We start from the raw sequence: 13,509 nt of genomic DNA on the forward strand, positions 1-13,509 counted from the left end.
CGGGTATCAGATAGTCGGGGAACTCGACTATAGCGTTCTCTCTTGTTTAAAAGTGTGGGCGTGGCAGCTTTGAGCGGTTTGTGCGCTTTAGGGTGGGCGTGAGAACATGGGTCAACAAACTTGCGCTGCCTCTATATGGAGTGTGCACTTTCTAGCATTTATTGTTCCTGAGATCTCGACGTTCATACAGACAGACGGACATGGTCGGAAACGCTTCCTTCTGCCTGTTACATACTTTTCAACGAATCTAGTATACCCTTTTACTCTACGAGAAACGGGTATAAAAATCGATTTCTGGACCACAGTTCACTGCGAGTATTCTTACTCGAACCAATTCCCCCAAAAATAAGAGGGAAAGAGGGATACTTGGCCGCCGTATGCGAACACAATGCCCGAGAACCGGCGATACGGTCTGGTGATAACAAACCAGAGTTCGGACGCGGACGGTGTGGACACCGTTGCCCTAATTGTGAACGCCAACCGACGCCGATGCGTAGGTTAAACTTCTTATTTTCCTTTATTCGACTCGTCTAACCAAGAACTCGTCACAGAATGCCGCGCTGTTCTTCTTACTTATAACGGGGATTTCATCTGGCGCTGCTGTTTGCCACCATAGGCTTCATACCTCAACCTTAGCTAACATGGTGCATACATGGTACATACATACTTTTTAATACTGTGGGCCTTACGAGTATCTATCCGCAGACGTTCGACTCCAGCATGCTAGTGGTCTGCGAGGATGAGGAAACCGCCCAATGGGTCATGTCAGCCGTCTATGGTATGTGCCCGCCGCACTCCTGCCAGCCCTTAATCGAGTTCTTCGGCTTCCTGAGGACGTGAGGAGTCGCAGAACCCGGGCCTAAACACCGACAAGTGGGCCGTGGTCAATCGCTCCACCCTAGACTGCAATGATGTGGAGCGGCAGGTCCTCAGTTCTGCGACAACATCGTGATAGAGCTGTATGTCAATGAGGAAAGTAGGGAATTCATCGCCGAACGATGCTTTACACTACGTTACTGCTTCTGGCAACTTCGATTCAGTAAAATTTTTAACTTTTAAACTTTTTAACAATCGCCGAGCCTAATAAAAATATTACATAAATAACTGCCGACGAAATTCATCACACCAAAAACTTACCACTAGGGCTCAGCGCGGCGTATAGCGGTGGCTTAGGTTTTACCATCCTGCTGACTTCCTCTTCTCGCCTCCCAGGCTACTTAAAGACAATTTTTATATTGGATTGACAGCACCGATGACGCCTGGATTTGAAATGGCCGATCGAGGTGTTAGCTGCTTTCTCTGGGTCGTCAATATCGGCTTGCGGTAATTTGAAGCTCTAGTCAGAGAATAGACCGTGCCATTCCAAGGCGTTTGTCGCCGATTGCTTGTGCAACCAGCAGGGAGTCTTTCCTCGGCCCTCTGTTGTCTCCATGCCTTTCTGGGCTTGTAACCAGCCCTGTTCTCTGAATTGTTCTTGTGCGCAATGTATATGCATGCGGCATTTGTTGCAATGTCCAGGATGGAATCATGAGCGATCATTATTGCATTATTGAAGAGTGGAAACGCGACCTCAAGGTCTGTATTTCCGCATCCGTCCGATTCGTTAGCATAACTTTAACTTCAAGAAAAATTGTTGGAGCCCAAAACCAATAGAGAACTTCTCCCGGGTCATTATTTCCCAATAATCTTGACAGGTAATACGTTTTCTTAACGTTTTTTGGTCTCGACAATACTTTTTCGGTTATTTCTTTTCATTAATTATGCGCTTAAATCATACTGCCAATTCTGCCAATTTAGGCAAAAGAACGACAACGACGCAGCAGATCTGCTCAAGGGTCAATTCTAAATCCAAATGTGTTTTTTATAGAAAATGTTTAACAAGAACAAAATTTTGTTTGTAGTCACCAACATTTAATCGAAGTACTGCAAGGACGAGGGTAAGTTCTCCGCTTATATGGTTTAATTAAGAAAAATAATATAGCTTAACATTTAATTATATAGACTTATGACGAATTTTTGATTTAGTAACAACCGCTTTTGACAACTTTTCCACTTGACTCTCGACTCTACACTCGCTCCCTTCCTATCGATAACTTGCTCTTGTCTAGGGTTACATTGTAATTAGGGGCGCAATGTAGAAGTATCGAAACATTTAATACCTATTTAGTACGTACAACCACTGCACTATGGTCCAGAATTAGATTTTTGGGCATAAAGTCGAAAAATTGAGTTACATGGTTTAAACTTCACACATTTTATTGTTATAGCATTGATAATTTGTGAAAAAAAATGCGACCACGCCCACGCTCGGCGCCCCTGCAAACTAATTAATAGTAGATTTAGAATAAATATATATTATTTCCCGAATTTCGCAAAGTATCGCGAATTTTTGAATTTTCGCGAATTTTGATTTTTTTGTGGCGTTATGTTGGTACCCATGTCTGTCACTTATGCCGACAAGCTGGGCCATTTTGAATGTACCCTTAATTGTTGACAGCTGATTTGCATGCACGTGTTTTGGATCGTCTTCGATTATTACCTATTCAAAAAAATGGGTCAAAGAACCTGTATCCAATTTTGTGTAAAAAACAAAACTAAGTGGGCGGATGCATTCCGAATGTTGACTGTGGCGTCGTGGTCACGAATCGTGGGTTTATGGTTATGAAGTGGAAACCAAAGCTCAATCATCTCAATGGAAGCTGCCGCACAAAGGTGCCCTAAACTGAAGAGGCCCATGAAAGGACGACGTAATCCTAGTAACATTGTAAGATGCCCAGTTTTTCTTGAGATTCTCTTTAATCTCTTTGAAAACATGATCCAATTATTCAATTACGATACCTGGGGGAATGAAATCGTAACACAAGGATATTGCCGATTCAATGTTCGAATTTTTTGATAACGTGATCTATTCGCAAATTCAGCGTTGGGGATAAACACTTATTTTTCTTCCTCGATTGAGTAAATCTTGAATGACAGCGATATGCTTAAGCAATAGAAGAAATGTTAATAATTCTGTTTCTATGGTACTGGAGAAGAGTTTAGATGGAATTATTGAAAGGGAGAATGTATCGAGGTTGCCCTTCTGTAAAATACAGTGATTGAAGGATGTGAGCCTGACTGTTGCGATGTTGTTGACAATTTGCTTTGATAAAATTGATCCTTACGTCAGTAAGCCTTCTGATTTCGTTAAAGAAAATAGGAATCTTTGCAACAGGTACCGTTATTAAGAAATTGCCAACTGCTCTCAGATGCGGAATTAAAACAGCGCGGTACTGGTTCTTTTGATATGAAATGCGAAATTAACCATTATCTTGTGTGTGCAAAACGGTTTGATAATACGCCTGTTTAACTAATATATGCAGGTTATCAGCCTTTTGGAATATGCAAACGTTGGAGCCAAAAAGAAAAAGCTTACATTGATATTTCAAGGCCAGTTATTGCTGCTTTATACGTGGGTGAAGTAGATTTGGCAGGTATGCTAATGGAGCTCTACAAAATTTGCCACCGATCAATAAAGTGGTACATCAGAATTTTTTAAACCCAAAGCAAAAACATATTTCCTTTATAAAATTTCAATCGGAAATTGCCCATGAACTCCATTTGCAAAAAAAAAGAGAGGTCGACCAACAAATGCAGAAAAAAAAAGCTCAGTAGTATATTCAAACAGTGTTTCTTCAAACAAATAAGTACAAATTTCGGATCAATCCTACAGTTATGATAACATTATGAACATTGGGTGGTTTTTGGAGAAAGGGGACGTTGCAGACAGTGCAAAAATGCAACACCAAATGCCTTAAATAGAAAACCCATATGTGCTGCAATAACAATAGAAACTGTTTTTTGGCATACCACACTTAAATTGTCATTATAAAGAAAAAGGTCTCATATTCTGTAAAGTATAAAAAACAATGCTTATACACTACTACTGCCAAACGTTGCTCACCTTTCGGTACCGCAAAAACTAATGGGCGTGGCATACTAACATTTATTCCTAAATTTTTCTAAAAATAAAACATTTTAACATATGACCAAATTGACACAAAACTCTGAATATGTAAACTCGTTTCTTAGGTCAAAATTGATTTCGACCCGAAAATCGTCTTCTATCATAAGCACGCGAACATACACCCAATCTCGTTTATTGTTTTTACTCACACAAACAAGCTAATTCTGAAGTATAGCCGCCTCTTCTATACCCTGCACTTCCACAATTCATCCGGAACGCTATAGTAGTGGCAAATCGATAGAAATTTACAAGACTAATACAAAAATGAAAAAATATCAAAACATTTTTCAAAAGTGTGGGAGTGGCCGATTAGGGCGGTTTGTGGGCGTTGGAGTGGGCGTGGCAACATGAATCGACAAACTTGCGCTGCGTCTATGTCTGTAGGCTTAATCTCAACTTCTAGCTTTTATAGTTCCTGAGATCTCGACGTTCATACGGACATGGCCATATCGACTCGGCTATTGATCCTGATCAAGAATATATGTTGTGGGAACCAGCACCACGATGCTGAGAGAGGATCGACGGCTCTCTCTCTCTTTCTCTCACACACTTTACTTGACTGTACTCTTTTGTTATACATACTTAATTCGTAGTTATTAGTCTGACTTTGACTTTGGAAGCAATCACATCGAAGTGTAATAAATAAGTTGACGATCTAAATTGTGGTTGTGTTATTCTTTAAAAGTACAGGTTGTTACATATGTATATACTTTATATGGTCGGAAACGCTTATGGAGCGGAAACACTCTCTCCTGACAGTTTACAGCGATTAAAAAGCTATGTTAATGTGCTTATTCATAGCGATGAATAATCTAAAAATATCTTTTTTTGCCGAGTGCCGACGTAAGCCATTACCGCACAAAACTGCCCCGCCCTCACTTTTGAAGAATGTTTTGATATTTTTTTTCATTTTTGTATTAGTCTTGTAAATTTCTATCGATTTGTCAAAAAACTTTTTGCCACGCCCACAACCCGCCAAAAACTGTCAGTGTTGAAATTTCTCTTCGCAATTCCACTGAGTAATGGGTGTCAAATAGTCGGGGAACTCGACCTGCAATTTAGCCTTTACCCTTCCTTATTGTTTGTCCCTTGATCCTTCAGATTTGTTGGTATGTCGTTTTTTAGCGTGTATATGGCCTGTTTTAGCAGCATTTACTGTAATCCCCCATTTGTCCACCAAGTCAGGAAAGGATTTGAGGTAATTCCCATTATTTTTTGTGACGACAGTGGCCAGTTTGACTGAACTTAGGACTATAGTGTCCGCAGATGTCGAGAGAAGCATCTGAGGAGAATATTGAATACAATAGGGGTCCAAGATTACTTCCTTGGAGCACACCTGCGTCTATTTGTCTTTTTGTTGAGAGCTCTCCTGCTTGGTCCTTGACTTTGTAAGGTAGCTTTCGAGAATGATGTATAGGTTGTAAGGAAGGATCCCAGCCAATTTAAATAGCAATCCCTCGTGCCAAACCCTATCAAAATCCTCACTGACGTCAAGAAAAGCATGCCGAGCAATATTCCCAAGAGTAGTCTCTCAAATATCCTAGAAAGTCCCGAAAGTAGGCTGATCGGCCTATATGACTATGGCTCGTTTTTCCCTGGTTTTAATATCATTTTTACTTGTGCATGTTTCCAGGTGTCAGGATAGTGACCAATTTTAAGGATAGAGTTATAGATTAGGATAAGGTACAGAGTGGCTTTGTCGGAGGGGTTTTTATTTGATGGTTTGTTATTAGATCTTTTCCCGGTGCTTTATTATTTTTAGGGTTTTTTTTTCATTCCGTTTCGAATTAGTTCCTTAAACGTGATAGGTTGGTTATAGGGCTTTTTAATTATATTATCTCGATCTGTTGTTATAGTTTCTTTGATTATTCTCAGTCCAGTATTAACTCTATTTATGTGGTAATTTGCGAATCATTCGATGAACACTGGAACAAGAACAAATTATATTAGCATTGGTAATTACCAGTGTAATTGATCTTAAGTGTTTGTGATCGTCGAATGTTTAAATTAACTGTGGTGTCCCAATAATCTTCTGTAAGTTCTAACCTTAATAAAACACAACTTTTGTAGTGTATTATAGTTTTTAAATAGAGCAACAAAGTGGGTCCGGCTCTCTCCGTCTCAAAAACCTGTTATATGTTGTAGAGTTATTAATTCTTAGTATATAATATTAGTATAAATGCACACTTTGTAGAAGCGCTGGTCGATGAAAAGATACACAAAGATAAAAAGATACAAAGAGGGAAAAGAAATGTAGGCCTAAAAGTAGACAATGGTTTTGGAGGATGTCCCAACTGTTAGCAAAAGCAAGCGCAAAGGTAATCAAGGTCCGTCCACAGATTTAAAAAAAAAGTCGCATAATAATGTACAAATACTTTGCGCGGGTGCGGTCATAGCTAGGACCATCCTCTAAAAGGAGCATAGAGTGTGAATGGTCACAGGAATTCGGGATGTGGAAATCCCTAAAATTTAATACCGATTAGCTAGTTTATAGCTTAAAGTGGGTAGGGCTCCGCCTTCATCTCAGGGATGATATTCCTTGTTCCAGTGCCACATTGACACTGGAGACTAAAATGGCTTTGGAATTCGGGCCTATAAAGCTGCCCTTAACCCCCAAATTCGGGCTATTTGCCGCTTCACCTGCCAACCAGCCACATCGAAGTCTCTGGGAAAATATTTCTTTTTCGATCTTCAGAAAAGTATGCATTAACATAATATTATAATTAACCTATACGCGCTGAGATACGATTTTAAAATTCAAGGACAAGTGAAAAGAAGGCCACAATTCAACTTAGATCATCGCAAATTTCCCCACCCCGCAGTACCAAAAAGCTTGCTGCTGACAACGAGAAGAGAGGGAGAGGGGAAGGCAAACCTGGCTCTTCAGCAGGTGCTGAGTAGTTGCCGAAAATTCGTATGGAGAGCATCGCGGCTTGGAGCAGCCACTCCAGAGTTCGGTAGCTTACGAAAAGAGCTCTCTACGCCCGGAAAATCCAGAGAAAAACCCATAAAGATCAAAGAATCGGGAAATGTGGAAAAATACCTTTTTTTTGTGTGCCATATAAAGTGAAAAAAAACATAACCCCACACCGTGAACAACCCGCATGCAAGCGGTTGCATAACCTACATATATATATATATATATTTTCGTATAAGTTAAAATTGTGAACATATTGAAGAGTTTGAAGTTTGAATATTTAAAGTTTGTTTGCCAAGGAATGGCCGTATCGAGAATAGGCTAGTTATAGTTTTTATTTTATTTAATTTTTTTTGTTGTATTATATATAATTTTTTGTTGTAGTGGGAAATTATTGAAGTTTGGTCAGGAGAGTATGTTCATGTGAGAGAATGGTGTTCTGTGTAAATATGTGAAGTTAATCGAAACAAAAAGAGAAAGAAAAAAACAGAAAAAAAAATATGATATAAAAAAAAATAGAAAAAAATATAAATTGTGCGTTAATAATAAAATAGTTGAAATATAAGTAAAATATAAGTAAAGTAATGAAGTGAATCGGTCCAGTGGAATAAAATGGTCAAGGTTGGGTGGGCTTATACCAGTTTCTATAAAAACAGCCATAGCAACAATTTTTCAAGTCGCCTTGTTTCATAAATTCTTTTCTGTCTATCGCCCCAATGTTTCCTTTTGTTTTTTTTGTTCTTTTCGGATCTGAGTGCCCTTTTCCTATAATTCCCGAAGCACGCGAAATTTAATAATTCCTTTTGCATACGACGCCAGCACTGCGAGTAATACACTTAGAAAAACCCACCCATCGTCCCGAATCTGAGCAAGGCCGGTCCGAATAATAATAACAGTGATATGCTACAGAATAATTAATGGCGCCCAAACGTGTCGGCAAGCCGAGTAATATATGCTAACTGGCCATCTCCATTGAACAACTTTTGGAAATCAGCAGAAGCTTAGGCCAACTAATCCCTCACGCACACTCTTTTCTGAAATCTCTATCTTTTGTCTTGTGAAAAATAAAAAAATAAACAAACATGCTATTGCAAATGGACCAGGTGGACGAAGGTATCTTTCAATAGATTTTTCGCCCTGGCTCTGCAAAGTATACATATTTAAACCTAGACTCTAAGAGTTTTGACTAGCGAATGATTTCAAGTAATCGCGCTTCGACCAAAGAGTCTAAGGTTAATTGTATTTTAGTCGAGATAAATGGGAAAGTCGAAGTAAAGGATTTCTGGATGCAGTGTAAGCCTTTTCCTTTCTTAAATTTGCCCGACTTCTATACCCTTCTACATATCTAATAATTTAGCTATTGAATACGATTAGTTTCAAAATAACCAACGGAGCTAGCTAAATTCTCTGTGTTGATTGTTTTTCTTAATATACTTTAGGTTCTGCGTATATTGAATTCTGTTGTGGTATATAATATTACTACAAATGTTATCTATACCCAAACTTAAAAGGAATCTTATCTGATTCAAGATATCTAATAATTTTGCTATTGAATACGATTAGTTTCAAAATAACCAACGAAGCTAGCTAAATTTTTTGTGTTGATTGTTTTCCTTATTATATTTTATGTTCTGTACTCTACTGAACTCTTTTGTGGTATATTACTACAAATGTGTTCTATACCAAACATAAAATTAATCCTATCTTACAGAACTGAATAATAGCATGACCCCGGTAATTAATTGAATAATTACCACACCTTTTTAGTTAAATTAAATTTTTATAGTTTTCTTAAAACCATGCCTTTAACACGCAGCCCAGAGACAGTACATGAGGAAGAAAGAGCTGCACATTGCTTCATATGTACTAACCCCATTGAGTATACAGCACAGCTGCTAACAACTTGTGATCATACGTTCCACCTGGCGTGTTTTAATACGACAAACCGCAAGGTGTGTCCCGTCTGTAGAGCTCCCATTGAATTGACAGAATCGGGAGACAATAGCCTGGCAGAAAAACCATCAGGTTCCCAAAATCTAAACCAACAGTTAGAAGCAAATACAATGATGGATTCGCAAGTGGGTGATCCAAATATAGGTAAACTAGTTTGGGCTATAACAGACGCGTTGAGTTCCGCTGCACATAGGCAGTCAGAAGAAATAAGGGATATGCAAACACGACACTGACAGGCAAACACGACTTATTTCAAGGGCAATTGAGGCAGGCTTCCAAAGAATGTCTCTACCGAGTCGGACAAGCGAAAGAAACAGGAGAGAGCAAATTCCGACAGAAATTTCCCCTAATCAATCCGGAAATATAAACACCGAAGCCAGTTTTCATTCAGAAGCATTTGATCTCCGGCCAGATCGTATTAGCCAAATTATGACTAATTGGAAATTGAGATATACGGGTAAGGGTTTCCTGTCAGTTGACGATTTCATTTATCGAGCAGAAGCGTTGACTAGACAAACACTGGACGGGAATTTTAACTTGCTGGCCCGATATTCGAGCAACTTGTTTGAAGGTGGGGCAGCAGAGTGGTTTTGGAGGTATCATAAGACAGTACGAATAATAATTTGGACCGACTTGTGCGTGGCTTTAAGGACACAGTTTAAAGATGCACGTACGGATAGAGTTATCCAAACCTCAATTGACCAGCGTAAACAGAAGCACAATGAGTCGTTTGATGAATATTATCAGGCAATCGCGGCAATGGCAGCCAATGTCGGAATCCTATATGCTAGGGGTCTTAAGATCAAACCTTTTGACGGAAATACAACGTGAGCTGCTTCATATTCCCATCCACAGCGTGACTGACCTGCGCCAAGCGGTGCGCAGACATGAGATTTTCAAGCAGCAATTGTCTAAGCCACATAATACCTTCAGTCGACCGCCGCCCAAAAGACAGGTCAACGAAATAGAACCGCAATTTAAGAATCAACTAGATAGTGAAGATCCAGAAGTTGAAGAAATTGCGGCCATAGATTTAAAATGTTGGAACTGTGACATGACAGGGCATGGATACCATGATTGTACGAGGGAACGCCGCGTTTTCTGCTATGGTTGCGGAAAACCTGATACCTACCGCCCAAATTGCAGTCATTGTCAGTCTTCAAAAAACTGGAAAGGCCGATCACCAACAACCGAACCGAAAGTAGACCAATAAGTCACGAACCAGTTCTTCTTATCGCTGACATTCCTAAGCCAACAAATCGTACACATTTCCCGGAAGTATCAATAGGTAACCAACATTATAGTATTAAAGAAAAGGTCCCAGCCATAAATGAAAAATCAAAACAATGCAAACCAGACCGTGGCCGTCATTATTTCGAGAAGCGTAAGCAAGAACGCGTTACGGTGCTTTCAGCCATGATTGGAAATACGCTAGACGTACGACCATATGCAGAAGTATCTATTTTGGGCAGAACTGTTAGTGGGTTGCTAGACTCTGGAGCATCTATTAGTTGTATAGGCGGAACCTTTGCAGACGATCTCTTAAATGACCAAAGCCAAGGGCTCAAACCTTTTAAATGTTCAGTAAAAACTGCAGATGGAAAGTACCAGCGGGTTATGGGCAAGCTGACCACAGAAATATTCTTTAGGAACAAGTCGGAGGAAATTAATTTATATATCGTTCCATCGTTGTCTCAAAATCTTTACCTAGGAATTGATTTCTGGGTCAGGTTTGATTTGCTACCTTCGTTCAACTCTAATCTTGCTGTTTCAGCAGTAGAAGATTCTATGCTGCGCCCGTTCACTGCGAAGCAGCAAAAACAACTAAAAGATTCCATTGCACTATTTCCGTCATTTTCTGAAACTGGATTGGGTCGCACTTCCGTTCTTAGTCATTGCATTGATGTGGAAAATTCAAAACCAATAAAGCAAAGGCATTATCCAGTGTCTCCCGCTATTGAAAAAATGATGTACGCAGAGCTTGACCGCATGTTGTCGTTAGGAGTGATCGAGGAATCCAACAGTGCATGGTCCTCTCCTGTAGTCCTTGTACGTAAGCCAGGAAAAGTCCGCCTTTGTTTGGATAGCAGGAAGGTAAATGCAGTAACGGTTAAGGATGCATACCCTATGCCGTTTATTGATGGTATACTAAGCCGTTTGCCAAAAGCTGAGTTCATTTCTAGCTTAGACTTAAAGGACGCGTTTTGGAAAATTCCGCTTGAACCAAAATCGAGGGATAAGACTGCGTTTACGGTCCCAGGCCGCCCTCTCTATCAATATACTGTCATCCCATTTGGGCTCTGCAATGCACCTCAGACTATGTCCAAACTGATGGACAAAATTGTTCCAGCCAGTTTGAAAAGAGAAGTCTTTGTTTATCTAGATGATCTATTAATAGTGTCCGAATCCTTCGAGAAGCATATTCAAACGTTAAAAGAACTTGCAGTGAACATCTCCAAGGCCGGTCTCACGATTAATGTCCAGAAAAGCAAGTTCTGTTTAAAGGAAATTCAATATTTAGGCCATATTATCGAACATGGAACCATCGCGACGGATCCAGAGAAACTGTCGGCCATTGTAGACTTTCCGGAACCTCGATCAGTTAAACAGCTTCGCAGATTTTTGGGCATGACTGGGTGGTACCATAAATTCATTAAAAACTATGCCACCGTTGCTTCACCCTTGACTGATGCCCTCAGGCAAAAAAGGAAATTTGAATGGTCCGCAGAGGCGCAAAAGGCGTTTGAAGCTCTGAAACAACACATGTGCGAGGCACCTGTCTTGCATAGCCCAAATTTTGATGAACCCTTCTTTATAAATTGTGACGCCAGTCACACTGGAATTGGTGGGGTATTGGTTCAGTTAAGTACTGAAGGTGACGAAGTACCGATCGCTTTTATGTCGCGAAAATTAAATCAATGCCAAAGGAATTACTCCGTCACGGAAAAAGAATGTCTGGCACCAATTATGTCTATAAAGAAATTTCGAGCGTACGTGGAAGGCCATAAATTCACCGTAGTCACCGACCATGCGTCATTGAAATGGCTCATGTCTCAAACGGACTTGAGCAGCAGATTGGCGAGGTGGGCACTCAAGCTTCAGGGGTTTAGTTTTGAGATCAAACACCGAAAAGGTACTCAGAACGTCGTTGCAGATGTCCTCTCTCGGGCGTTCACACAAGACCTTTCCGCGTTGGAGTTAGATCGATTTATTGACCTGCAATCTGACCACTTTAGAAGCAAGGATTATGAGGAACTAAAATTAAAAGTTCAACAGAATCAGTCTTTGCTTCCAGACGTAAAAGTTATGGACAGTCTTTTGTATCGCAGGACGGAACATGCAGCTGGCGAAAGAATAGCAGATGATATGGTTTGGAAACTGTGGATACCAAAAGAATTGGTTCCCATGGTACTACAAATATCGCACGATCATCCCTTAGCTTCTCACTGTGGTATCAATAAGACCCTTGAACGAGTACGTAGGTACTTCTTCTGGCCCAATCTGGTTGCGGACGTTAAGGCTCACGTGAATGGTTGTGAGATATGCAAATGCTCAAAACATCCCAATTATAGTCTTAAACCAAACCTTAGCAAAACAGGCGAAACGCAAAGATTTTTCCAGAAACTGTATGTCGACTTCCTTGGTCCATACCCGCGATCTCGGTCTGGTCATATAGGAGTTTTTGTAGTGCTGGATCACTTTACCAAATTTCCTTTTTTTAAGCCTATCAAAAAATTTACTGCAGAGGCAATTCTAAAGTACGTTGAAGAAGAGTTACTACACTGTTTTGGCATTCCTGAAGTAATAGTATCTGATAACGGCGTTCAGTTTAAATCACATGCTTTTAACAGTCTTTTAGATAAATATAACATACGTCACTCTTATACGGCCATTTACGCCCCTCAAGGTAATCCGTCGGAAAGAGTAAATAGGTCTGTGATCGCTGGAATTAAGTCATATATATATCCCAATCAGACAAACTGGGATGAACACTTAAGCAAGATTTGCTATTCGCTACGGTCTAGTTTCCATACGGCCGTTAACACTTCACCCTATATGTTGACCTTCGGACAGCACATGGTTACCAATGGATCAACGTATAGGCTTCTACGTAATCTCGGGGTGCTTGAAGACCGTTCAGTTCGCTTCCAGAGAGATGATAGTTTTGATTTGGAACGAAGCAAGGCGATAGCGACCATGAGGAAGCAGCATCAAAGAAATGAAAACTCTTATAATTTAAGAAGCCGTGAAGTTTCATTCGTCCCCGGTCAAGAGGTCTACAGGCGGAATTTCTGTCAAAGTAATTTTGCAAAGGGGTTCAATGCTAAACTTGCCCCTGCGTTTCTAAAAGCGCGTATTAAAAGAAAACTCGGCAACAGTTACTACGACGTGGAGGATACACAAGGACGTTATGTAGGAAAGTTTCATGTGAAAGATCTCAAGCAATAACATCATGAAATTATAGCTCCCAGCGTGGATCCCACTTTTCTTTCTCTCCTAAGCGTGATCTTGTTGGGGGGTTTTGTAGAAGCGCTGGTCGATGAAAAGATACACAAAGATAAAAAGATACAAAGAGGGAAAAGAAATGTAGGCCTAAAAGTAGACAATGGTTTTGGAGGATGTCCCAACTGTT

The 13,509-nt window shown here is 40.1% G+C and overlaps 1 protein-coding gene across 1 annotated transcript; it reads left to right on the forward strand.

Moving 5' to 3' along the window:
- Positions 1-239: 239 nt before the first annotated feature.
- LOC26535796 lies at positions 240-923 on the forward strand. Its single transcript, XM_015189220.3, has 3 exons — positions 240-493; positions 552-644; positions 706-923. Exons 1-3 carry the CDS (start codon positions 389-391, stop codon positions 838-840), a joined length of 333 nt encoding a protein of 110 aa, XP_015044706.1. The 5' UTR covers positions 240-388; the 3' UTR covers positions 841-923.
- Positions 924-13,509: the final 12,586 nt, after the last annotated feature.

Source organism: Drosophila yakuba, unplaced genomic scaffold, assembly GCF_016746365.2.
Source record: "Drosophila yakuba strain Tai18E2 unplaced genomic scaffold, Prin_Dyak_Tai18E2_2.1 Segkk13_quiver_pilon_scaf, whole genome shotgun sequence".
Taxonomy (NCBI): Eukaryota; Metazoa; Arthropoda; class Insecta; order Diptera; family Drosophilidae; genus Drosophila; species Drosophila yakuba.